Source organism: Notolepis coatsorum, assembly GCF_963971535.1.
Source record: "Notolepis coatsorum genome assembly, chromosome: 8".
Taxonomy (NCBI): Eukaryota; Metazoa; Chordata; class Actinopteri; order Aulopiformes; family Paralepididae; genus Notolepis; species Notolepis coatsorum.
In genome coordinates, this window is record NC_140172.1 from 132,760,688 (window position 1) to 132,788,664 (window position 27,977).

The 27,977-nt window shown below is 45.1% G+C and overlaps 1 protein-coding gene and 1 pseudogene across 2 annotated transcripts in view; one reads left to right on the forward strand and one right to left on the reverse strand.

Annotated features, from left to right (window-relative positions):
* LOC311233335 (sodium/calcium exchanger 1-like) overlaps nt 1-6,666 on the reverse strand; it is a 194,989-nt pseudogene extending 188,323 nt beyond the window's left edge. The window contains exon 1 of the transcript in view: nt 6,576-6,666. The product of the transcript in view is annotated as a sodium/calcium exchanger 1-like (transcript). The remainder of the gene's footprint in view (nt 1-6,575) is intronic.
* Nucleotides 1,487-27,523, forward strand: mepcea (methylphosphate capping enzyme a). Its single transcript, XM_084320547.1, has 7 exons — nt 1,487-1,626; nt 5,936-6,596; nt 6,702-6,951; nt 8,843-10,293; nt 14,286-14,504; nt 16,292-16,415; nt 26,129-27,523. Exons 2-7 carry the CDS (start codon nt 5,952-5,954, stop codon nt 26,161-26,163), a joined length of 2,724 nt encoding a protein of 907 aa, XP_084176673.1. The 5' UTR covers nt 1,487-1,626; nt 5,936-5,951; the 3' UTR covers nt 26,164-27,523.
* Nucleotides 27,524-27,977: the final 454 nt, after the last annotated feature.

A 27,977-nucleotide genomic window follows, 5' to 3' on the forward strand; every position in this document is an offset into this window, starting at 1 on the left:
TAATGATAGTTTGTTATCAGCGAGCCATATGCAGATTCTGCCTAGTTCCGAGCTGAGGGTTTTTTCAACCTGTAACTTGTTCTTGTCAGAGACCAGCAGGGCTGAGTCGTCCGCAAACAGGAACAAGTTGCAGTCACAAGCTGACGACATGTCATTTGCATAAATTAGGATCACCAACTGCAATGAGTCAGTACAAGAGTGAGGTTGAGAACCTGGGAAAGTGAAGGGAAGCAACCTCACTTTCAACGGTGACAAGACCAAGGAGCTGATCATTGACTACAGGCAGGGAGGAGCCGAGCATGACCCCATCCACCTCAACGGGGTTGCAGGGGAGAGGGTCGACAGCTTCAAGTTCCTCAGAGTTCACATCACAGAGGAGCTGGACTGGGGAGTTTACATTTTACATTTTGCTGACGCTTTTATCCAAAGCGACTTACAAGTTTTGTCAACAGGAAGGGTACAACTCTATCAGCCGAGTAACAATGTTCATCAAAGTGTTGAGTGTTAGTTCACCTCAGGAGACTGAAAAGGTTTGGCATGGGGCCACACATCCTGAGGGCCTTCCACAGAGGCACCATGGAGAGTATACTGATGGGATGCACCACAGCATGGTTTGGAAAGGTCCACATCCAAGAGAACACTGAACAGTTACTTCCACCGGGCAAAAAGACTTGATTGATTGAAAATGTTATTAACAGATTGCAGAATGGGTACAATACAGTACGGCTCAGAGAAAGACTTTCGTCTTGTTTACATCAGGGTCCCCCATTTTCAATTAATGAAAAAAGCAAAAAGCACCATAAGTGATTTACACACCACACACACTGCTGCTATTTACACTGTAGAGTTTTTCATTTGTTTTATTTATCTATGTAGGCTATAGTTGTTGTTGCCTACAAATCGACAACGGTTTAGGAGCCGGATAAAATACATTCTGAATCGAAAGATTGGATTGATTGAAAAGTTTATTAACAGATTGCAGAATGGGTACAGTACAGTACAGCTCAATACATACAATTGTTAAGGGGATGCAGACCAGAGAAAGACTTTCGTCTTGTTTACATCAGGGTCCCCCATTTTCAATTCATCATAACATATATGACATACATGACATACAGATAGACAGTACTGCTACATCTATACATTTATGACATATCAGATTTGCAAATACAGTACTGTTTGTGATACAAAAGTGTCCAGAAAAGGAGTGTATATACATTTGGCGTAGAAACTGTACATTGGAGGAGGTTGGTTGGGTGGGGTGGGGTTGGGTGAGGGCTGTACATCGGAGGTGGGGGGGGGGGGGGGGGGGGTTGGGTAGGGAGATCATGGTTTTAAATTCTAATATCCAGTAATAATACATCAAATAATAAAAAATTTGTTTATATATTTCTCATATATCTATCTACACATAGCAACCGTTGTATCTTCCATCATGGCGGACAAACCGTCACTTATCAAGTTGTGTGATTCACACTCCGGCGCGCGAGACGGCGACACGCGCCTCTCACAGTCAGCCTACTGTCCGTCAATAACAGACACGCAGGGCAGAAGCAGAGCAAGTGGACAACAAGACACAGTTTGAGGACAACAAGAAGCCGTTCACGGTCCAGGAAGACACACACCGTGAGTTATTCGCCGAGAGACATTTGTCGTGAGACACTCTGCGCCATTGATACATATCATTAGGAAGAAAACACGACTACAGCTTAGCTGTTAAACAGCCTATAGAGACACACCGAGCTAACGATGCTAGCGAGGCTAACGGCTAGCTGGAGAGAGGGAGGGAGGGAGGGAGAGGGAAAGAGAGAGAGGGAGAGGAAGAGAGAGACAGTGACAGTCCGTTGGGAACACAGTTGAAACTGTTAACCGTTATTTGGACGGTGACGATACACTCCATGTACGTCAGCGGGTAGTCGTGGTCACGTCGCATATATCGCGTAATGTTGTGGTAAGTTACCGTTAGCTCGCTGGCTAACACTTATAGCTAGTCCCGCTGCTTGGACGCAATAGAGGATATCTGCAGAGCCGCAAGCCCAACGCCTGGGCGGGGCTTCGGGGCTTGTACTCGGTTTGAGGCAGGACTTCGGGGCTTGTACTCACAGTAAAACCGAGTACAAGCCCCGAAGTCCCGCCTCAAACCGAGTACAAGCCCAGAAGCCCCGCCCAGGCGTTGGGCTTGTGGCTCTGCAGATATCCCCTACTCCTTGGACTGAGTGGAGCTCAACGTTCAGTCAACGTTCCTCCTTCTCGAGTTTGATTGATTGATTGAAAACTTTATTAACAGATTGCAGAATGGGTACAGTGTACAGCTCAATACATACAATTGTCAAGGGGATGCAGACCAGATAAAGACTTTCGTCTTGTTTACATCAGGGTCAGATGTAGCATCAGATGTAGCAGTACTGTCTATCTGTATGTCGTGTATGTGAATGAATGAATGAATGAATGAATGAAAACTTTATTTAACAGATTGCAGAATGGGTACAATACAGTACGGCTCAATACATACAATTGTTAAGGGGATGCAGACCTGAGAAAGACGTTTGTCTTGTTTCCATCAGGGTCCCCCATTTTCAATTCATATAGACATATATGACATACATGACATACAGATAGTCAGTACTGCTACATCTATACATTTATGACATACCAGATTTGCAAATACAGTACTGTTTGTGATACAGAAGGAGTCAAGAAAAGGGAGTATATACATTTGACGTAGAAACTGTACATTGGAGGAGGTTGGGTGGGGGGGGTTGGGTACATTGGGATATTGACAACCATACTGGGTAATTTACATTGGAGGTGGTTGGGGGGGGGGGGGGCCGGGGGGCACACTGTATAAACAAGTAACACTGTACATTGAGGGGGGGGGGGGAGGAGACACTGTACAAACAAACACAATTGTACATTGAACTATTGACAACCATACTAGGTAAATGACTGTACATTGGAGGGGGTTGGGTTAGGATATTTACAGGGGCCAGTGTTGAATTGCAGTCTCCCGTAGGTGTCCCTTGAGAGAGGTTTTGAAAGTGGGTAGTGATCCACATTCCTTTACAGCTTTGGGTAGGGCGTTCCACATTGATGTGGCATAATTGCGAAACGTGTTTAGTCCCTTATTTGAGCCGAATCTGGGTTTAACATGATTTGTGGAGCTCCCTCTGGTGTTGTGATCGTGGTATTCACTGACCTTTGGGAAGTATTTTGACATGTACATGGGTACCTTGGTCGTGTAGTGTATCTTGTAGACCAGGCCCATTGCAAGTTGTTGTACTCTGTCGTCTACTCTAAGCCATCCTAGGTTGTCAAAGTGGGCAGGGGTGAGGTGGGTTCTAGGAGTAAGGTCAAGCAGTAGTCTGACCAGTTTGTTTTGAGATGTTTGTAATTTTGTTTTTAGCGCCTTTGAGGTGCTTTGGTACCATGAGGTGCAAGCATAGTCGTAGTACCCCTGAATGAGTGCTCCTGCCAGAGTCTTCAGGGTGTTCTTGTTTACCAGAGAGGAGATCCGGTACAAGAATCGAGTTCGTTGGTTGACTTTTTTTATTACATTGGATGCCATTTTGTCACAGGAGAGATTAGCCTCTAGGATGGAACCCAGGTAGGTAATTTCATCTTTCCTTGTGACAATATTGTCCCCCACTGTAACTGAGAAGCCGTCGGTCTTGCTGAGTTTGTTATTTGAACCGAAGAGAATGGACTCTGTTTTGCCCATGTGTAATGATAGTTTGTTATCAGCGAGCCATATGCAGATTCTGCCTAGTTCCGAGCTGAGGGTTTTTTCAACCTGTAACTTGTTCTTGTCAGAGACCAGCAGGGCTGAGTCGTCCGCAAACAGGAACAAGTTGCAGTCACAAGCTGACGACATGTCATTTGCATAAATTAGGAACAGTAGCGGTCCTAGTATGCTTCCTTGTGGAACACCACAGCTCACTGTGAGGGGGGGGGATAGGGTACCGTTTACCTCCACCATCTGTTCCCTCCCCTCAAGGTAGGATTGCATCCAGCTCACTGATAGACTATCAAAACCAATTGCTATAGTCTATCAGAATGGAGTGATTGACCGTGTCAAAGGCCTTTTGTAGGTCCAGCATGACCATGCCGCAGTATTTGCCTGCGTCCACCTCTTGTTTGATGTGGTCATTCAAATAGAGAAGGCATGTGTCAGTGGAGTGGGATGTTCTGAAGCCAGATTGGAATTCGTAGATTAGATTTTTTTCCGCTAGGTACTTTTCGACCTGTTCGTAGACTATTTTTTCCATGACTTTCGAGATGGAGGTGAGAATAGAAACAGGGCGGTAGTTGCCTGGGTCTAATTTGCTGCCCTTTTTGTGCAGAGGGGTCACCCTCGCAATTTTGAAGTCCTTGGGGACGTGTCCCTGTTTTATGGAGAGGTTTATTATGTGTGTGATGATTGGTGTGATGGCGGCTGCTGAGTCTCTGAGGAATTTGGAGGGGATGTTGTCATGGCCAGTGGCCTTGTTAGGTTGGAGGGCGCTCAGTTTATTGAGTACCTCATCTGTTGTTACCATTTCCAGCTTGAAGTCGTCCTTGCGGACCCCTAGGTTTTTGTAGTAAGCTACTATGTGTTCTACCCCATAAAGCCCTGAGTGGGAGGGTAGTTTGTTTACCAGTGTTGTGGCTATGTTTGTGAAGAAAATGTTTAAGTAATTGGCTACATCCAGCTTGTCTGTGATGAGCGTGTTGTCCGTTTTTATGTTTATGTTTGAGAATCTGGTTTTAAGTTTTTTACTGCATCCTAGTTGATTATTGAGTAATTTCCAAAGTTCACGTGGTTTGTTTTTGTTTTCCTCAGTTTTGTCATTGATGAAATTCTTTTTTGCAGTTTTGATCATGGAGTTTACGTCATATATGTTATGATGAATTTTCCACATGACATACACAACATACAGATAGACAGTACTGCTACATCTATACATTTATGACATACCAGATTTGCAAATACAGTACTGTTTGTGATACAAAAAGTGTCCAGAAAAGAGTGTATATACATTTGACGTAGAAACTGTACATTGTAGGAGGTTGGGTAGGTTGGGTAGGTGGGGTGGGGTTGGTTGGGTGGGGGGGGGGGGGGGGGGGGGACTGTACATTGGAGGTGGGGGGGGGGGGGGGGCTGCTAGTGTTGTTGGTGATCTGGTTAACGTTACCTAGCTACGTTGGTAGGTTAAGCTGCAACGTCGCCACACCTTTCTCGTGCGTATAATATATATATACTATATGTGTATTATTGTATAACTTGTATCATAATGTAATAAATGTATAGATGTGGCAGTACTGTCTATCTGTATGTCATGTATGTTATGATGAATTGAAAATGGGGGACCCTGGTGTAAACAAGACGAAAGTCTTTCTCTGGTCTGCATCCCCTTAACAATTGTGTGTATTGAGCCGTACTGTATTGTACCCATTCTGCAATCTGTTAATACAAATTTCAATCAATCAATCAGTTTAGATTAGATTCAAATGTATTGTCATCATCATACAACACAAGTACAGTACAACGAAAATAAGTTTGACATCCAACCAGAGTGCAATGTAACAGCAAAGTGCAACAGTAATATACAATGTACAGGAGATTAAACTGGATATACAATATATAAATTAGTACTGATTAATAATAGTGGTAATCGGATGTATGTACAGAGTTGTAGTATTAATATGTACAGTGATACAGGTATAAAGACACTATGGTAAGTCATACTGGCCAGCAGCGTAACTAGTAAGAGTAGGTAAGTGATATGTATAGATAATAGTATCTACAGAATACAGATATGTTAAAAAGGATTTTGCAGGTATATACCCGCAGATGTGGATATATACAGAAAGGATATTGTAAACAAGACACTATGATAGTAAGTATTCATGTATAGGTTCAATAGACTCATGGCTTCACCATTGTTTTGTGTTTCAGATACACAGGGGCTTCCATGTCTGTGTCGGCATCAGAACATGGTGGGATGTCTGTGAACAGAACCGGCTGTTCGGGGGCAAACGCTCACCCATCTCTGCTGTCAGAATGCACTGGAGACGTCCCCACAGTGACCGAGGTCACGCTGGCCCTCTCTGACGCGGCGGCCACCGGTCCCGAGCCGGCCAAAACCAACCACGCCGCCTCGACGGACCCCCGCGAGAGCACCGGTCAGAAGGGCCGCGGCGGCGAGAACCAGGCGGGCCGCAGGAGGTGGCTGCACCACACCAAGCAGCAGCAGCAGCAGCAGAGGCCGCCCAAGCGGCGCAACAGCATGGTCCCGGGGTTCAAGCATCCGCCGTCCGGCAAGCGGAGACGCAGGGCCAACTCGGAGAGCGACTCGGTCCTGCCCACCAACTTCTTCCTGGGCGGTAACATCTGCGACCCGCTGAACCTCAACAGCCTGCTGGACGAGGAGGTGAACCGGGCACTGAACGCCGAGACGCCCAAGTCCTCCCCGCTGCCGCCCAAGAGCCGTGACCCCGTCGAGATCATCATCCCGCGGGACATCACCGACCCCCTCAACCTCAACAGTGGCCTCGTGATGTCGCCCTTCAAGAAGAAGAGGCACCGGAACAGACACCATGGAGGAGGAGGAGGAGGAGGAGGAGGAGGAGGAGCAGGAGGAGGAGGAGGAGCAGGAGGAGGAGGAGGAGCAACAGCAGCAGGAGGAGGAGGAGGAGCAACAGCAGCAGGAGGAGGAGGAGGAGCAACAGCAGGAGGAGGAGGAGGAGCAACAGTAGTAGGAGGAGGAGCAGGAGTAGGAAAAGGAGCAGCAACAGCAGGAGGAGGAGCAACAGGAGAAGGAGCAGGAGGAGTAGGAGCAACAGGAGCAACAGGAGGAGCAACAGGAGGAGTAGGAGCAACAGGAGGAGGTGATGGAACTTCAGCCACGCATCCAGGCCTCTCAGAATCAGCCAAGAGTGAAGCGAAAGCTAACATGTCCACGTTGCCGCCAGGTATGTCTGTTTCATCTGACTGACGGGTTGTTTTCATAGCTGACTTTTCACTGTGGGGGTATTTTCTTTTGAGGGCGAGTCTATCTAGTAACGTGGCATCGTTCCAACGCTCAGACCTCAGTCTGTCTCACCGCGTCTCTCGGACCGCCTGGCTGTACGTTCTGTGCATCTCGGAGAAGCAATAAATGCAACAGTGCCGATGAGCCTGTATACGTGCAAAATTAATCGTTCCAGCAAAGTAGGCTTCTATTATTTTAATGACTTGTTTTATTGGGTATTATAGTATAGTTAGTTAGTATAGGTATTAGGTAGGGATGCCCCGATCACGTTTTTTGCCACCGATACCGATCACCGATCGTCGTGAGCCATATCGGCCGATACCGATTGTTTTTGATTAAAAAGAAATTAAAAATTATTTTATATAATTTTTTTTTTTTTTTTTTTTAATAAAATATACATATTATATAATTAGACTTGTACTTGTATTATCTGCGAGACATCGCCACCACGCAACAAGTCAAAATGCTCACTATCTGCAAACAGCTCCACTGTCTGTGTGTACTCTGTGTGTTAAGTGCTTTGGTCATTTCACATTCAGCAAGCCCTCAGCTCGAATACGCATTAAATCAATGTTATAAGACATTGATATCAAGAGCTATCTGTAGCTACTGCTAGCCGGCTAGATGACGTTAAGACAGAACTTTAGTTCAATGGGACATTTAGTTTTGAACAGTAAACGAACGTCAGCTAACGCAAGCTAACTGAGGTATGAACATGAACTACTAGACTTTCTGGATCATTTGTTGATATCAGGAGCTATCGGTAGCTAGCCGGCTAAATACCGTTAGACAATGCCTACTAAACGTGAATAGTTGACTGGGTAATTTTGTTTAAACAGTAACGATAGCTAGGTAGCTAACGTTAGCGCAGGTCGAATGCAGTGCACTACAGACTCGAGCAGAGGAGCCGCACCTCTTTGTTTACAAACTCTACACGGGGGCGGGCGGGGCTAGGGAGGAGGAGCAGCGGCAGTTTGCAGGTCGTGTGTGTCTGAGACAGACAGCGAGTGAGAGCTTCGCTTGATCGGTTTCCGCTATCGGCGAATATGACTAATTATCGGAATTCACAGATTGCATATTTATACTGAGTATCGGCCGATAACGATCGGTGGCCGATCGATCGGGGCATCCCTAGTATTAGGTATAGTATAGGTTCAGACTAGGGATGCTCGATATTGGCTTTTTTACCTATACCGATATTGTCCAACTCTTAATTTCCGATACCGATATCAACCGATATCACATTTTAATGCCAACATCATTTCTATAGAAATGGAAATTTTTATTTATTTATTTATTTTTTATTTATTTATTTGAAAACCGATACCGATATTTTCCGATATCACATTTTAATGCCGATATCGGCCGATAATATCGGTAGGCCGATAATATCGGACATCCCTAGTTCAGACAGAGGCTCCAGAACGGAGCCGGAGCTTGACCCGGAGCCCTGCTGGTGTGAAAGGGCTATTTGAGTGCTAATGAAATAGAGTAACCGGTTTGAACACACTAAAGTCAAAGTTTTGTGTACTCACATTTCTGTTTACTTGTTGCCAGATGCCTGTTTTTAAGTTCCAGCTGAGAGGTAGGAGCCGGAAAACATAACGGTTCAATAGCCTGAAGTCTTATGTAGTACTGGTCCAAAGTTTATAAAAATCACACAGAAAATGTGTTTCACAAAGGTTTTTGTAATGTGTGTACCGGTAAAAATTCAGCGTGATTATCCAAAATGGCCGTCCACGATGCTTAACAGGTTAAACTACGCGTAACACGAGAGCCAGATGCTACACGTTCAAGATAACCTTTAACGTATCTGTGTGTGTCTTCCTCAGTCCCAGATGTTCCTAGAGAAACCAGAGGATCCACGATCCCGTTGGATTCCCATGAGTACAAGGAGTCAAACTCCTCCGGCTGCGAGGAGCGCTTGATGACGTCCGCACCCGCTCTCCAGCCGGGAGGGACGGAGGACTCCGCCTCGGCCGGCCCGAGCAAACACTCGCACAGACGCAAGCGCAAGCGCCACGCCGGGAAGGGCGATCACCACGCCGACAAGGCCGATCACCCCGTCGGCAAGGCCGATCACCACGCCGGCAAGGCCGATCACCACACCGGCAAGGCCGATCACCACACCGGCAAGGCCGATCACCACGCTTTCCCATCCACTCCGGTCAGAAAGACAGGATCTGAGGATCGTCACACGGACACCTTCCAGACGCCCAGGAGCGGTCCCAGACCTGGAGGCCAACAGCACCAGTCACATGGTCACCACAAATGTCAGCAGTTTGAGTTTGGAAACTACAGCCAGTACTATGGATACCGTAACCCCGGGACCAGCGAGGATCCTCGGGTTCACATGCTGCGTCCGCAGTGGTTTCAGGGTAAAGAGGTGCTCGACTTGGGCTGCAACTCGGGTCACCTGACGCTCTATATTGCCAAGACGCTGCATCCTGCCCGCATACTGGGCCTGGATATTGACGCTAGGCTGATAAAGGCTGCGCGCAAGAACATCAGGCATTACCTGTCGCAGCAGCAGACCCAGGAGGCCAGACGTGCAACGCAGGAAGAGATGAAGAGTGAGCCTTTCCGGGGCGGTGCGGCACAGACGGTGCAGCAGGAGCAGGTCGGAGACGATCACAGTGAGAGCGGCGCTGAGAACGCGAAGGTGGACAGAGCGACGCAAGGACAGACTGTTCCTGACAGAGCAGGGCGAGAAGAGAGAGGTCCTGACAGAGCAGGGCGAGAAGAGACTGTTCCTGACAGAGCAGGGCGAGAAGAGAGAGGTCCTGACAGAGCAGGGCGAGAAGAGAGTGTTCCTGACAGAGCAGGGCGAGAAGAGAGAGGTCCTGAGTCTGACAGAGCAGGGCGAGGAGAGAGTGTTCCTGACAGAGCAGGGCGAGGAGAGAGTGTTCCTGACAGAGCAGGGCGAGAAGAGAGAGGTCCTGACAGAGCAGGGCGAGAAGAGAGTGTTCCTGACAGAGCAGGGCGAGGAGAGCGAGGTCCTGACAGAGCAGGGCGAGAAGAGAGCGTTCCTGACAGAGCAGGGCGAGAAGAGAGAGGTCCTGACAGAGCAGGGCGAGGAGAGCGAGGTCCTGACAGAGCAGGGCGAGGAGAGCGAGGTCCTGATCAGGCTGGAGATGTCTCTAGCGGTCACACAGAGGATGTCGGTCTACCGTTCCCCATGTCCCTACAGATCACCAGGGGGCCCATAGCAGCCCCTCTGCTCACAGAAACCCCCACGGCACCCCCTGGTGGCCGGTTCCCCCTCAACGTCTCCTTCATCACGGTGAGAAGCATCTCAACAAGTCGGCAGCTCTTTGGAGGCCCATGGATGTTCTAAGAAATAATGTTCTTATATTCATACAGTTACATTAATTAAAAAGAGTAATCGTTTGAATAAAGAGCATTATCTTTAGAACACCGATTGGCCTGCAAAGAGCTGCTGAATTATTCTCCCTTGGTCGTTTTTTTACAGTCCAGGCACCTTAATGGTTGATGGACAAAGTTGTGACAGATGTTTTGTTTCTCTCTATTCTTTTTTGCCATACTGGTTTAGTTTGGGCACTGGTTTTGTTTGGGTACTGGTTTTTAGGGGTGTAACGGTACACGTATCCGTACTGAACCATTCAGTACGCACTGTGTACCAAACGAATGCAACGGTCGTGCATTCCAACGTTACCAACGTGCATAACTTTTTTTTGCATGCAGAATTTTATTCAAAACTCCAAGTTCAATCCCTTCCCATGTTCCCAAAATATAACTTGCGCAAAGGGACGGCTGTTCGTTCAGCCCACGCACAACACTGAGAGATTACCTGTAATTTAGCATAGCCTCATAAATGGTAAATGGCTGCTTTTTTATATAGCGCTTTTATCCAAAGCGCTTTACAATTTGTTACTCACATTTTACACATTCACTCACACATTCACACACCGACGGCGGAGGCAACCATGCAAGGTGCCAACCTGCTCATCGGAAGCAATTAGGGGTTAAGTGTCTTGCTCAAGGACACATCGACACGCTGCCCGGGAGGAGCGGGAATCGAACCGGGAACCTCCGGATTGCCAGACGACTGCTCTACCTCCCGAGCCACTGTCGCCCCCTCATAGTGTGGTGAACACACACACCCTCTCTCTCAGTGTGTCAGGTGGAATTGGTGCTAGATTGAGAAGGGGCTGTCTCTCGGAGATCAAATTAATGATATAGAACGGTCATTCATACACAGCAACGCGCCTCCGAACAAGGTGTGATAAACATGAAGTGATATCTTTTTCTTGGCATGAAACGGGACCTGCATGACGCTTCTTTCTCTATTCAATAACGTTTTACCCTGAGGGATGATTTACAATAAAGTGTTAAAAAAGAAAAGTAGGCTACTTACATTCTTGACGCTAGAACTCTCAAAATAGCGTTAGCATAAAAAAGAATGTAGGCCAGCTGTAGTTTACATAGCTTACATAAAACTGTCTCGAGGTTCCACAAGTTAAAATCCAAAGTATTTCCAACCGGGGCTTGAGATTGCTCAGAGTGCAAATCACCGTCTTCACGACCGGTTGTTGTTATTAGTAGTCGCATGTTCTTCAGCTCAATGGCGTTGCGTGTCTCCTATCCGTCATGCAGCACATTCAGGCCCACGTTCCCACAATCTAATATAATTTTTTTAACAAATCGATTATTAATTTGAATATATCATATTTGTTGACAGCCCTACATAACAGCTACGGCATCACCCCTGAGTGGAACATGGAAAGTTACTGCATCACCCCTGAGTGGAACATGGAAAGTTACTGCATCACCCCTGAGTGGAACATGGAAAGTTAAATAAATAAATGTAAACTTTCCCCCACTGTACCGAAAACCCGAACCGTGACTTCAAAACCGAGGTCCGTACCGAACCGTGACTTCAAAACCGAGGTCCGTACCGAACCGTGACTTCAAAACCGAAGTCTGTACCGAACCGTGATTTCAAAACCGAGGTCCGTACCGAACCGTGACTTAAAAACCGAGGTGCGTACCGAACCGTGACTTCAAAACCGAGGTCCGTACCGAACCGTGATTTCAAAACCGAGGTGCGTACCCGAACCGTGACTTCAAAACCGAGGTACGTACCGAACCGTGACTTCAAAACCGAGGTCCGTACCAAACTGTGGTTTTTGTGTACCATTACACCCCTACAGGTTTTTCAGTAACGGGAATAAAGTCCATTGTGTTCTCATGTCGTATCACATTCAGTTTACAAATCTTTTTTATTTCAGTTGGAATTCTTTTTTATCCAGACGCATCATATGGTTATTATCACCCATAACAGAAATGCTTCAGCACTTTCCCCAGGACTCTCAAACAACAAGGTGCTGAGTCACAACTAAATTGAGAAAATGTTCAATGTTAGCTTACTAGCTAACGTTACAAACCTTCGAACATTTGCTCAATTTAGTTAACCCCTTATGCTGAGGGCACATTTTGCATAAAACGATTGCATACCCAAAATAATTTTTTTGCGATTTATTCTTTAACCACTTATATGCATGAGTCTGGTCTCCTTTGAAAGGAAACATTCTGAACTTTCTTCCACAACAACAAGAATCACTCTGAGTGCTAATGAAATAGAGTTACAGAGGTTAGAACTATTTATTTACTCACGTTTATTTACTCGTTGCCAAATGCCTGTTTCTGAGTTCCAGCTGAGAGGTAGGAGCTGGAAAACATAACGGTTCCATAGCCTGAAGTCTTATCTAGTACAGGTCTAAAGTTGATAACAATCCCACGGAAAATGTGTGTTTTACAGACGTTTTTTTTGTAATGTTTGTATCTGTAAAAAACCATCCAAAATGGCCGACTGCTCATTCATATGGACGGCGAGTGAGAACTTCTCCAAAACAACAACTTAGCCGTCTCCTTTACCATAGGAATAAGCCCTCATGTAAGATATCATTAGCTCCAGAATTTCATTGGCTACAAAACTGGTCAATAATTTTCACCGTCAGAGGTGACTGCTCTGTTCACGGCCAGCCGAAAACCAGACGTGGTCACTTGTCCGAAACCGACGCTCGTTGGTTGTTCGGCCTTGTAACCCGAGATTGGAAGCACGTAATGGGTGTGTAGGTTGATCGCAAAAATACAGCGCTACTGCGCTAGGCCGACAGACGAGGGCAAAAGTGCTGTGATGTGCGCGCGTGTGGTGGCCGCCGAACGTTAACCCTTTCACTGCCACACTACAGAAGGTTAACCCTTTACTATCACACTACCGACTACTTCTGTAGTGTGGCAGTGAAAGGGTTAACCGGCTGTCGTGTGGCAGTGAAAGGGTTAACCTTCTGTGTATTGTCGCAGTGAAAGGGTTAACCGTTTGGTAGTGTGGCAGTGAAAGGGTTAAGGCCAAGTACTAGCTTAGTTACCATGTGCCGTAAATGTCATTCTAGAAAGCATTTCACTGGAGGCTTAATTGCTAACATTAGCTTGCTAGCTAATGAGTCGGCCATTATGCACATTCAGCTCTACTGTAAACGCCAATCAATATCCCTAGTAGGGATGAGTTCTAATTTTCAAATGTTCGAATAGCCGTGCCAGTCTCCACATTCGATTTTCATGTCTGAGTCGAAAAATATATAATAAAAAAAATTATTGTAATTTTTTTTTGTGAAGCAAACCATTTCTTATTTAATTCATTTTTATATTTAGAGGCAGCCTAATTTTCATTGCCTAATTTATCTAAAAGATGCACATGCTACTGTTTATGTTTGTTTATTAAAACCGGTTGATAGGCCAATGCAATGCTGTTATTATAGGCTAGCCTACGATGGTGAATTGTGTCATTTTGATGTATTGTCGGTCAGCTGAGCCAATCAACGTTTGTATTTATTTATTAACACAAAGAGTTAGACAAAATTCCAAAAAATACATAATAACCATATTATTGTGTAGGAGAAGTTTTGAAGCCTAGAGGATTTTGTAAAATCAAACATACAAAAATATACATATTATTTAAAAAATACCAGTAATACATACGTTCTGAAGGATTATCTGAAGTGCCTATTTATGTGCAATACCCTTTGATTTTAATGATCCATTCTTTTAAAAAGAATAACTGAATTTAACTGAAACTGAACATTTTAAACTCAATTTAAATTCAGTCTGTAGACTATTTGAAAAAGATTTTTGGTCAGTCTTGCACATCCATAATCCCTAGCTTCCTGTTTTGGTAGGAAACACATAGATATGTGGAATCCAATAGCATTCTGCCCGGCGTTTCATGCCTTTTAAAACCTCCTCCTTCTTCAGGCCAACTACGTGCTGGAGAACGAGCGCCTGCTGCTCACGCAGCGGCCGGAGTACGACGTCATCCTGTGCCTCAGCGTCACCAAGTGGGTCCACCTGAACTGGGGCGACAGCGGCCTGAAGAGGCTCTTCCAGCGCGTCTACCGACACCTGAACCCCGGGGGCCTGTTCATCCTGGAGCCACAGCCCTGGGACTCCTACCAGAAGAGGAAGAAGCTGAGCGTAAGAGCTGGGCGGGGAGGGGGGGAGGGGGTCCCTATTACTGTAGAGCGGGGAGGGGGGGGGGTTATCGTCGGTAGTGTGATAGTAAAGGGTTAACCTTCTGTAGTGTGGCAGTGAAATGGTTAACCTGCTGTTTGGCAGTGAACGGGTTAACATTCTGTGTGTTGTTGCAGTGAAAGGGTTAACCGTTTGGTAGTGCGGCAGTGAAAGGGTTAAGTGAAATTATTTAATCATTTTCCAACTCATTTGGTTCTCGTCTATAAAGTAGACAAAATAAAGATTGGGGGAACAATTCATATATTATTATGTATTCAATATGTTGGGGATGAAGAAATAATAGGAGGAATAGGAACACAAGTAGCAGCATTTAGTTTACTTTCTCTTTGAGATGTTTGACAGTGGAACGTCATCCAACTCTCTGCGTAGGAGTGTTAAATATGGGGTGTACTGTCCCCCATGTCTGATGTCGTTCAGCCGTCCTCGTCTACGATGTAAAAGCACATCCATGGCTGTTAGCTAACATGAGCGACCAAAAATTACAGCTAATGTCAGTAATCAAATGTTGTCGCTAATGTTGGCTACTCTCAATCAAAAAGACTGTAGCATTTAGTAGCTGACGGAGCAGTCATTGGTGTGGCTTGTGATTAGGGATGGGTACCGAACCGAACCGAATTAAGGGTACCGACCGAATCACGTCAGTACTACCGAGTACCGATTCACGTGAGATCCGCCGGTGGCACATTTTGGTACTGTACAAAAAAATACAATAATTTTTTTAGTATGATGACGTCAACGTTTAAGTTTACCACGAAACCTATGAAGTGTGCCTGACATCAACATTCACGCACACAATACACGCTTACCTAGGATTTTACTTGATTCAACAACAAAGCAGTCGGGGCAATGGCAAGCCGAAAACGATCGCAAGTGTTGTTACACTTTACAAAGCTAGAGGCAGACAACGCTCGCTGCAATATTATATATTATATACAGTATATATTAACAAATTGTTCTAAATAAATAATAATGATAATAAATTATTTGAAGTTTGGATTATTCTTTTTTTAACTGAGGTAGGAGATTACATTTTTAGAGACTAAAGTACCAAAAAAAAGGTACCGTTGGGTACCGGTATCGATTCACAGGTATCGGTTCAAATGTGAAAGGTACCCAACCCTACTTGTGATGGGAGGGTCATTGATGTGGCTTGTGATAGCAGGGCCATAGTGTGGCTTGTGATAGCAGGGTCATAGTGTTGCTTTGGATAGGGGGGTCATAGTGTTGCTTTGGATAGAGGGTCCCGGGTCATAGTGTTGCTTTGGATAGGGGGGTCATAGTGTTGCTTTGGATAGGGCGGTCATTGTGTTGCTTTGGATAGCACTAGCAGGGTCATGGTGTTGATTTGGATAGGGGGTCACCGTCATAGTGTTGCTTTGGATAGCAGGGTCATAGTGTGGCTTGTGATAGGAGGGTCATAGTGTTGCTTTGGATAGGGGGGTCATAGAGTTGCTTTGGATAGGGGGGTCATAGAGTTGCTTTGGATAGTAGGGTCATAGTGTTGCTTTGGATAGGGGGGTCATAGTGTTGCTTTGGATAGCAGGGTCATAGTGTTGCTTTGGATAGCGGGGTCATAGTGTTGCTTTGGATAGCGGGGTCATAGTGTTGCTTTGGATAGCAGGGGTCATAATGTTGCTTTGGATAGCAGGGGTCGTTAGCGTTGGGCAATCCAGAGCTGAATTTTGAAAGGCTGAGATGAATGTCTTACCGTCTTCTCTCTCACCTCCTAGGAAAATACCTTCAGGAATTACCACAGTATCCGCCTCAAACCGGACCACTTCTCAACATACCTTACGAGTGAGGTGGGCTTCGCCAGCTACGAGCTGATCGGGACGCCCAGCTGTTCGGCTAGAGGTAATGAACAGCTTGTTGAATTATCTTCACCCGACGGTATGACAGGAGAGAGTAAAATATATCGGACTTCAACAGATTTGTCTGGTTAAAATATTTTTCAAATTGGTCCATGACAAGTATTTTATTTGAATATATTTCTATCATTGTCCATTGAAATACATTAGTATTAAGTTAAAGGTTGAGGGTGATACTACACAGCTCTCTGCCCCTGTTTACAACATGCCATAGTGAACCTATTGCTGTTGATATTCCTATGCATGAAAAAAAAAATTATTTACATCAATATTGTGCTGTCAGAACAGTCTTATACGTGGGAGGTGATAGGAGGTCGGACAGGATACATTTTAAAATACTACTCATCACATTCAAAGCCCTCAACAACCTTGCCCCTCCCTACCTGTCCGACCTCCTCCACCGTCACACGCCCACCCGTCGCCTTAGGTCTGCAGATGCCAACCTCCTAACACCTCCCATGACCAGGCTCCGGACCTGGGGCGACAGGGCCTTCGCTGCTGCTGCCCCCTCCCTCTGGAATGCCCTCCCCAGCCATATCCGTGATGCAAACACCCTGACATCTTTTAAATCAGCCCTCAAAACTCACCTTTTCAATCTTGCTTTTGACCTCTAATTCTGTCGGTGTTATTTTATTTTTGTCATGTATTATTTTTGTTCTGTTTTTTTGTTTTGCCATAGTTTGTCTCTCCTGCCCATGTAAAGCGTCTTTGAGCACCTGGAAAAGCGCTATATAAAATAGATGTATTATTATTATTATTATTATTATTATTATTATTATTATTATTATTATTATTATTATTATTATTATTATTATTATTATTATTATTATTATTATTATTATTATTATTATTATTATGTTTGAAGGTTAAGTATTTAACACTATAGGGACCAGCCACGAGTTAACTCGTGTTTCGGTGCCATGCGTTGTGGACCTTTAACTCGTGGCAAGTTGTTATTGTTTTATTCCATATTAATAAAGCTATTAACGTCCCCGATCGACTTGCAGGACCTACCCGCATATTTGATTTTCGAAACATGCAATACCGGCCAGATCCGCTTATGGGCGCCATCGCTCCACTGCAGTATCATTGAGGGCGATTGAAAAAAAAATGTTTTTACTGTCTGTGGGCGTTTCATATGAGCCTCGGTCCCAGCCGAACATACTCCCATCTTTGATCCCGTTACCGAACGCAGATTTCACCCTGGAATAATGGGATTTATGATCAACCAATGGACATATCGATCTACCAGATTCCGATGACTAATGACGAAATGCTGCCGGCGATCACATGGGCTGACGGTAGGATACTATTCCCCCAAATTACAGCTGGATTGGACATTGTTTTAAAACGCAACGTGATCTATCAGTGAAAATGGCTACTTGAACGCACACTGTATTGCTAATCAATAATAGTAATCGGCGTCCCCCGCCGCCCCCATTTCATCCATAGATGCTCTGTAATAGTCCGGATGCTACGCAGTTTGTTTTATTTCATTCGTATATATACAGCAGAAATGGCGTTTGATATAACGTGACTATCCTTTAGCCTATTATTTAGCTCCCCAGAAAAAAGACTAGGCGAAAACTGCGATAAACCTTATATTCACGGCGCTATAAAATGACAACCAACCGATGGATTTTTATTTTCTTTAAGCCATTATGAAGGCACGGTTTATGCACTCAAGTGACGATGAGAATGGACAGATAGCAATACTATAAAGTATATATATAGCTGTTAGAAAGTACATCGGTTTGTTGACAAAGCGTTGTCCTCCAGCCATATATTACACTGCAAGCCGTGGTCGTCAATGTGTTAATGTTCTCTATTGCCTATAGGCCACCGTCATCTTATCAACCAGGACATGCTTGTGTGAAACCTAGTTCTATGTGTGAAACTGATAACAGAAGTCCATGAAAGGGATCTCTGCACGAAAGCCATTGTGTTTTCAGCGACTCTTAGGCTGAGGTTACACCTTTCGTATCATCTTCGTATTGTTTTCTTATACGTATCGCCGCGACGTCATGCGCCTCGAGTCACACTTTCGTTTTTTTTTTCGTTTTTGTCAGCCAAGCACACTGCTGTAGTACACTGCCAAAGCAGTAGGTGGCAGTAGGTGGCAAACATGAAGGCAATTTCAACCAATCAGAACGAATGTGCCAATACACTTCCTGGTGGAAGCTCCAGCAAAAGAAAATGTCAATAAGGCAGGCGCCTATCCCGCGCCACCATCTTGCTTTACTCAATGCAGCAATAATTTTTCAGCAAAGCCTAATAAAAGTGCAATAAACAAAACGGATACATTCACTGTGTGTTCTGCCTGTCATTTGTTGATGAAACAAAACTAACATCAACACAAGTGACCACCAAGAGCGGATAGTTTAGGCTAAAAAACGATCGGTAGCATTGTAGCATTGTTAGCTGCATGCTAACATCAATGGAGTATGCCATTATAACAATATAGCATTGTGGCTAGAAGCTAACGTTAGCTCACGCTACTTAGCCAGCATCAAAACTGATGATATCGCGAGCTATCAGTAGTTAGATAACATTAGAGACAACGCTGTGTGTATTAAACAAAGGTGAATAGATGACTGGGCCATTTTGTTTAATGCTTCTTAAGTTGAAAGAGGAACTCTGAGCTAACAGGGTCTGAATCCTGATAGCTCACGTTAGCCAGCTGCTCATGCAATCGGTAATGCTAGCAGAATGAATGGATGTAAACTTTATTTAACATATTGCATATGGGTACAATACAATACGGCTCAATACAAACAATTGTTAAGGGAATGCAGACTGTTGTAGCTTGGACTGGGGTCCTTATAACAATAACTTGACAACACATGGTAGCTGAAGCTATTTGGGACACGGAGCTCTGTCCCAAACACACACACTGTACACAGGAAGGGCACGCAGATGGTATCTACTGCGCATGGGCGTTTTCGCAACAACGGCTAGCGTGCTGACTACACGCTGTTGTCGAAGCGTTTTTTTTGCGTATCTCCAAACGCAAACACAATTTTGCGTTTCAGCCGTATCCACAAAAAAACGCCAAAAAACGCATTTCTGTGTAGATAGGACATGAAACGTCGTCAAAAACGTATAAAAAAACGCCAGGAATACACTAGTCTAACCATAGCCTTAGTTACAACTAGAGTTGTTCCGATACCGATACAAGTATCTGAAATGCCGCCGATACTGCCTAAAATGCTGGTATCGGTATCGGCGAGTACCCTCTAATGTTGCGCTCCGATACCATATGATGTAATTTAACAACAACACTGCGGACGTTGGGCTCTGTGGCTCTGCAGATATACCCTACTCGCTGAGTGAGCATTATAAAACAAACGTGTGCTTAATCGACCGTGAATTAAAGTGTCAATTGCCATTTGTCATTTTAACAGCAGAGCAGATAATTTCTTAAAATGCCATCCTCCCGACAGAGCGCTGTTGACGGGGAGCTCTGATGAGTTCGCTTGGTGGCTGGTGTTATAGCTTTAACGTTACCTTGTTACCTAAAGTTGGGGCTATTCATAATCCAGCAATAATGGCTGCAGACCTGCAAGCAAAGTACAGAAAGTTGGCAAAGAAGTATTCCAAGTTAAATCACAATGTCACAGGGGGAGCTCCAGTAGCTCACTGCGTACCTCGAGCGCTATTTCGGCGCCGGGGACAACCGTGCTCGTCACGGATCTGGGGTTTAGCGAGTTCGATTCCCGGACTGCAGCCGTGCCTTTCTCAGAGTGTCTTCCCCCCATCTGTACCCCCATTCAACCTGTTTCTGTCGGTCATTCTTGACCAGAGAAAATGCGATAAACGCAAAAAAGAGCCAGCGGAATGGCCAAAGTTTAAAAAAAAAAAAAAAAAAAATCACAATGTCACCAGTAACGTTACAGTCTTTCCATATACCGGTAGCTCATGCTAGCTAACCTAGCTCACGTTAACGTCGTCATTGCACAATTGCACGTCGCGTACACAATTAATGACATGTTGCGGACAGCCATATCGGTGACAATGTTTAGCTTTTAGTGCCAAATGATAAGAGTCTGAGGCGGAGTCTCAAAAGAGAATGTTGAATATTTATTGTGCAAAAATCACAACAACAGAGCCTCTGGTACTAAACGGAGCCTTCTTGTGGAAGCAAGTGCAGCAACGAATAATGTCCGTGTGGAACTAATGTGCCAACAACCTTTCCGTGGGTGAACTCATTGAGATAGTTTTCAATTACTGATACTAATACTAATCTATACAATCACCTGTTGTTGAATAAATACCATTACTTTATAGTTATTACTAAAAAACAGTATATATAAAACAGTAGCTGTATAAATTTTTTTTTTTATATAATTTATAATATTTAAAAAAAAATGTAATGTATGCACTGGTATCGGATAAGTATCGGTATCGGCCGATACCCAAAGCTTAGGTATCGGAATCGGATCGGAAAGGAAAGAATGGTATCGGAACATCTCTAGTTACAACAACATTGTGTAGCCAAACAGGGTTGTGATTATAGGTGAAGGTTAACCTTCTGTAGTGTGGTAGTGAAAAGGTTAACCTTCCGTTGTGTGGTAGTGAAAGGTTAACTGTCTGTAGTCAAGTCAAGTCAAGTCAAGAGTTTTATTTGTCACAGCATACAAGTATACAATGAAATGCGGGTGGTCTTGCCCGCAACGATGTGCATAATACAATAGTAATAACATATAATAGAATCCAATAGAACGACATTGTGCAATAAAACAAGTAGTGTGGCAGTGAAAGGTTAACCTTCTGTAGTGTGGTAGTGAAAGGTTAACCTTCTGTAGTGTGGTAGTAAAAGGGTTCACCTTCTGTAGTGAAAGGGTTAACCTTCTGTTGTTTGGTAGTGAAAGGGTTAACCTTCTGTTGTGTGGTAGTGAAAGGGTTAACATTCTGTAGTGTGGTAGTGAAAGGGTTTACCCCTCTAGTGTGGTAGTGAAAGGGTTAACTGTATGTAGTGTGGTAGTGAAAGGGTTAACAGTCTGTAGTGTGGTAGTGAAAGGGTTAAACTTCTGTAGTGGTAGTGAAGGGGTTAACCCTCTGTAATGGTAGTGAAAGGGTTAACCTTGTGTAGTGAAAGGGTTAACCCTCTGTAGTGGTAGTGAAAGGTTAACCTGTAGTGTGGTAGTGAAAGGGTTAACTTCTGTAGTGTGGTAGTGAAAGGTTAACCTTCTGTAGTGTGGTAGTGAAAGGTTAACCTTCTGTAGTGTGGTAGTGAAAGGGTTAACCTTCTGTTGTGTGGTAGTAATAATAATAATAATAATAATTCATTTAATTTATATAGCGCTTCTCAATAACCCGAAGTCGCTGACAGTAGTCGGGAGCAGGGGTACAAACAAAGAAACGAAAGCAAAGAAACAAAAACAAAACAACAAAGAAACAAAAACAAAAGGAACATGAGACCATGGGGGGAACGGGGGAGACAGCCTGATGGCACAAAAAAAAGACTGGAGACATATCAATCAGGTTGGAGGGGAGGGGGGGGTTTAGGGGTGAGGGGGGTTGAAGGCAAGGGAGAACAGGTGGGTTTTGAGGCAAGCTTTGAAGGTGGAGAGTGTAGGGGAGTCTCTGATGGACTGGGGGACGGAGTTCCAGAGTCGGGGTGCAGTACGAGAGAAGGCCCGATCTCCGAAGTTTTTAAGCTTGGATGTCGGGACAGTGAGGGAGGCAGTGGAGGAGGACCGGAGGGAACGGGTGGGGCGGTAGGGGAGAAGGAGATCAGTCAGGTAGGGGGGGGGCAGGCTGTGGAGGGCTTTGAAGGTGAGGAGTAGTGTTTTAAAGTTAATGCAGTGTTTGATCGGGAGCCAGTGGAGGGAGTGGAGGACAGGAGTGATGTGTTCGCGGGACCGGGTGTTAGTGAGGAGGCGGGCGGCTGAATTTTGGACCATTTGCAGTTTATGGAGGGAGCGGGAGGTGATACCAGTGAGGAGGGAGTTGCAGTAGTCCAGGCGGGAGGAGATGAAGGCGTGAATGAGGGATTCAGCAGCGGGGGGCGAGAGGCAGTGACGGATTTTTGCGATGTTGCGGAGGTGAAAGTAGGATGTTTTCACGATGGAGCGGACGTGGGGGTCAAATGAGAGGGTGGGGTCAAGGAGGACACCAAGGTTGCGGACTAGGGGGGAGGGGGTGATGGTGGAGTCGTTGATGGTGAGTGTGATGGGTCCGGGTCTGGTGAGGGTGGTTTTGGTGCCAATGATGAGAAGTTCAGTCTTGTCACTGTTCAGTTTGAGGAAGTCGTGGGTCATCCAAGTTTGGAGTTCGGTAATGCAGGATTCGATGTGACTGAGGGGTGGGCTGTGGGGGGATTGTGTACTGATGTAGATTTGGGTGTCGTCAGCGTAACAGTGGAAGTTGAGGTGGAATTTGCGGATGATGTGACCAAGGGGGAGAATGTAGCAGATGAAGAGCAGGGGGCCAAGGACTGAGCCTTGGGGGACCCCCTGTGTGACTGGGGAGGGGGAGGAGGTGTGGCCGGAGAGGGAGATGAATTGGTGTCTGTCTGTGAGGTAGGAGGAGAACCAGCCAAGTGCTGTGCCCTCAACACCCAGTTGGTGCAGCCTTTGGAGGAGGATGGAGTGACACACTGTGTCAAAGGCTGCACTGAGATCGAGTAGGATCAGGATGTTGAGGGCACTGGAGTCAGCGGAGATGAGGAGGTCGTTGATGACTTTAACCAGTGCAGTTTCGGTGCTGTGAGCGGGACGGAAGCCAGACTGAAGGGGTTCATAGAGGGTGTTGGACTGGAGATGGGAGTGGAGTTGGGAGGCAGCAATACGTTCCAGTGTTTTTGAGAAAAAAGGAAGATTGGATATGGGGCGGTAGTTGGAGAGGCTGGATGGGTCAAGAGTGGGTTTTTTGAGGACAGGGGTGACAGCGGCGAGTTTGTAGGGGGAGGGGACGTGGCCTAGGGATAGTGACTGGTTGAAAAGGGCGGTGAGGTGGGGGATGAGAGCAGGGAGGCAGGCTTTGGTGAGTAGTGGGTAGGGGGTCAAGGGAGCAGGTAGTGGTCTTGGAGGTAGTCATGAGGTCCATGATGAAGGAGGAGTCAACTGGGGCGAAGGCAGTAAAAGGGGTGGGAGGGATGGAGTCAGGTGGGGGAAAAATGTTGGTGGGGGGGGCGAGGGTGGGGGAATTGGCGATGCGGGCAGTCAGTGAGCTGTTGATTAAAGATACTTTATTATTGAAGAAGAGGAGAAACGAGTTGCAGAGGTCAGGGGAGGAGAGTGAGTTATTGTCCGGGGGTTGTAGGAGTTTCTTGACAGTGGAGAAGAGGGTCCGGGGGTTGCGGTTGCTGCTGTTGATGATGGTGGAGTAGTGGGCAGATTTGGCAGCTTGGAGTGCATCACGGTAGGAGGAGACGTGCTGTTTGTGGAGGTCGGCGTGGATGGTGAGGCGGGTTTTTTTATAGAGGCGTTCTAGTTGACGGCCGGTCTGCTTCATGGAGCGAAGTTCCGGAGTAGTGAAAGGTTAACCTTCTGTAGTGGTAGTGAAAGATGAACCTGTAGGGAAAGGGTTAACTTCTGTAGTGTGCTAGTGAAAGGTTACCCTTCTGTAGTGTGATAGTGAAAGGTTAACCTTCTGTAGTGTGGTAGTGAAAGGGTTAACCCTCTGTAGTGTGGTAGTGAAAGTAGGGCTGTCGCGGTAACCGCATCACTGCAATACCGCAGGTCATCAAGGCACCCGCGGATGGAGAACAGACAACCGCGACTCACAGATTAAATCAGGATTTATTTTCATATCCCGGACTCGAGCCCCCAATGTATACCGTTTCCTGTATTAATCTGAACCGCAGTAGAGTACAGGGGAGCGTTCTCCTAAGTTCTCCGAAGTGCCGGTCATGTAACGTGCTTGTTATAACTAGCCAGACTTCTGTACTGTAAGTGCACTGGTGACAGTAGACCAGGAAACCGTTCTCTCTCAAGGACTGGGCATTAATTTCCGTTTGCAGCTCTCTATTCTTAATGTTATTGACTAACGTTACACGCAAATTAAGTGCTGCCTCTCTCTACCGTTCCTGCTACACTCGGATTACATTAACGTTTCCCTACTCTCACTTCGTTAACGTTAGCTAACGTTATCATTCATAGCTATTATGGTCTGTAATGTCAACTGGATAATGTTAGCTTTGTTTGCAAACGTGAGTTGGAGAAGGGATGTGTGACACTGACTATTCGCTGCTTGCGTGGACCTATTATCCCACAACGCATCACTCGTAACACATTGTGCGCCAACAACGAGTATACTCGTTATTGCCCGACATTGTGTGCCAACAACGAGGGAACTAGTTTTTGGGATCAATATTTCATTTTTTCGCCATGGCATTCATAATTCATCCAGCTTCCCTCCGGGACGCAGCTGGACCCTGGTCTGATATTGCAACACCTCAATACCGCCGCCTGGTGGTTTTCGGGCGAGTTACACTCCACGCCAAACCGGAAGTGGCGCTCGGTGCATCAGGGAAATTCCTCCACCAGAGATATATTGTAACGTGGGTCTAGATACACACTTGAGTGCATTGGATCGCTTTGATGATTTCGGCGTTTATTGAGTCATACAAACAGAAAATGGATCTAGCAGATCGACATCGAATAATTGGATTTTTTTTCCTCCAGACTCATTGGCGAACGGTAAGAGGAATCTAACGTTATTTTCAGCTCGATTGTTTATTTATTTCACTGCAATCCATCTGATCAAGGTATCAACCCATACTAAAAAAAGCCGTTACTGACTATCAAGGAATTATAAAAGACCCCCCCCCTTTCCTTCACGCATGATGAAGCATAATGTATACCGATCATATACATTTGAATTTTTTAATATAGCGTGTATAGGAACAAAACGCCAATCGATAATGTATCATGCGTCGGGGCCTATAACTCGCGTTTTAGGAATTACTGCTTTACACTCTAAAAACATACTTATATTCACGAGGGTACTAACACGACAATGTATGAATGGAAAAATATAACGTTCCCACATCCGGAACGATAGATACCCGATGTTGAATGGGCCATAGTAATGTCGATATAGCTATAATATTTAAAAAGTTATAGCCCTGCAAAGAAGGTGAGCTTACAGCGCTGGCAGAGAGGGCACAAAGATGGGCACAATGCCTGGCAGACAATGTGTTAAAGGAGCAGGCAACACCCTACTACTTTTATCACATTTCAGAATGTTGAGGGACAAATGGATAGATTATCAAACATGTTTAAAATAGTTTCGGGACTCCTACGACCTTAGCATTTTTTTTCTAATCACGATCGCGGGTAAACTCGCATGTCTTAATAATAAAAATATATATACAGTTATATATAAAAAACATTATAATATAATAAAATAAAAAAGAATAAAAATGAAATATTTTCTTTTTTTTAATACAAGTGTGGTACCACCGCATCCCACGGTGATTAGCCACACACAACCGCTGTGAGAAAATGTCATAACGCGACAGCCCTAAGTGAAAGGGTTAACTTCTGTAGTGGTAGTGAAAGGGTTAACCCTCTGTAGTGTGGTAGTGAAAGTGTTAACCCTCTGTGGTGTGGTAGTGAAACGGTTAACCCTCTGTAGTGTGGTACTGGTAGTGAAAGGGTTAATGTTCCACAACGTCTTTCAGAGCACATTCACGCCGGTCGTGTTCCTCATGTATCATCCATATTCATTATTTTCTTTCAACCATTACAGGCTTTCAGAGGCCAATCTACTTATTTCACAAGTGACCGATCTGCCTTGAAGACCGTGGAACGTCTCAGTGCAGCTGTGGACCGCCGTGACACACGGACCTGAGCAGCCGCACCCAGACTGCAGGGACTCGCCTCCGGGGTAAAGAGTTGTAGAGCTTTGTACGTGTCTTCAGTTGAAGATGAGACGAGACATCCACCCGTCGAGAAGACTTGGCACCTCCACCCGTCAACATCCACCTCTACCAGTCAACAGCCACTTCATCCTGAGAATGTAAAGAACTATAAAGAGAAATGTTTATATTTGACCCTTTTTTTTTTTTTTACTTAAGATTTTACGTTGACCATGAAGGCGTGACCCAAATATCAACGATAACAAAGTACTCTCCCTGCCCAGGTCTCTCTTTGTCCCCCAACCCTGTCAGAACTCTTGGGTACCTGGTACCCGGTCGAAACGACTGCCTTGGAGGAGACTGGGTCTCATGGTTCCTACACAATAAAAGCAGTTGGAACCCATAGGTAGTTTGTTCCTCTCTGTCTGCTCCTCTGGGGAGAGCATTTCCCCTAATGCCAATGCCCCCCCCCCTCTCTCTCCCAAATTGATGCGTGACCTTGAAATGTATTTTAATATTTTTACCAGTGAAGCTATATTATATGCCGCCACGCCCAGGGCTGTTGTCAATTCAGTTTCAATTCAATCAATTCAAAATCTAAGTTGCAGCTACAATTTAACTTGCTAAATGCTAACGATAAAACTTCACTCTCAAACCGTTTATGTATCGACTGAATATAATCTTTTTCTAGCAAAAGATTTTAAAATGTCATCACATTTAATGACGACCTTCTTGAGCCAAACGTTTTTAATTCAAAGATCTTTTGACACATTTTTTTAATGGATTCAATTGAAACTGGAAAAAGAAAAACTTACTGAGCCTTTTTTTTTTTTCATGCATTCCTTTCCTCTCCCCTGTCTGGCCAGGGATGAGAAGTTCTGTTTATAGTGACCCACGTTTCATCGCAGGGATGAGAAGTTCTGTTTATAGTCACCCACGTTTCATCGCAGGGATGAGATGTCCTGTTTATAGTGACCCACGTTTCATCGCAGGGATGAGATGTCCTGTTTATAGTGACCCACGTCACAATGAATTACATAAAGAATGTTTTGTTTGTTTCAGTCATAAGTAAGTGACTGATGTTAAGAACATTTTCGAAGTGTTTGTTTTACAGTCGTTAATGTTCCGTTCAGCGCCTGCGTTCAGCTGCCTGTCTGCGTGTTGGAGTGGAAGTGATGGTTGAACGTCCTGAGTGTCATACATGTTTTGTTTTTCTTTTGGCAGGAAATGTGTTGGATTAGTTTATTGGCATCACTGCTCTTTCAGTTTCCATTAATACAGATGCTTCCAATCCAGTCGGCAGCTTTTGTCAAAATGTTTGTCATTTCATTGAAAACCAACAAGACATTCTTGGTTGAAAGTATTTCAAAGGTTGTTGTAACCCCATCCAGCCAACACAAGATTACACCTCATCCAGAAATCATACAACTCCATTGTTGTCCAAATACTGTTAACAGGAGTCGCAAAGCCTAGCTGTTTGCGTTGGTCAGTGTAATTCATCCCGACAGCGTATCTAAGTGTCCTTGAGCAAGACACTTAACCCCTAACTGCTCCACATAAGCAGGTCGGCACCTTGCATGGTTGCCTCCATCGTTGGTGTGTGAACGTGTGAGTGAATGGGTGAATGTGAGACATAAATTGCAAAGCGCTTTGGATAAAGGCTCTATAAATGCACCATTTACCACGTGTGAGTGAATGGGTCAATGTGAGACATAAATTGCAAAGCGCTTTGGATAAAGG

Excerpts from the sequence above, each read along its gene's own strand:
- mepcea (XM_084320547.1), top strand. The coding sequence starts at position 5,952 with ATGTCTGTGTCGGCATCAGAACATGGTGGGATGTCTGTGAACAGAACC. Across the intron at positions 10,294-14,285 it reads TCAACGTCTCCTTCATCACG|GCCAACTACGTGCTGGAGAA; the intron begins GTGAGAAGCATC and ends CTCCTTCTTCAG. Across the intron at positions 14,505-16,291 it reads AGAAGAGGAAGAAGCTGAGC|GAAAATACCTTCAGGAATTA; the intron begins GTAAGAGCTGGG and ends CTCACCTCCTAG.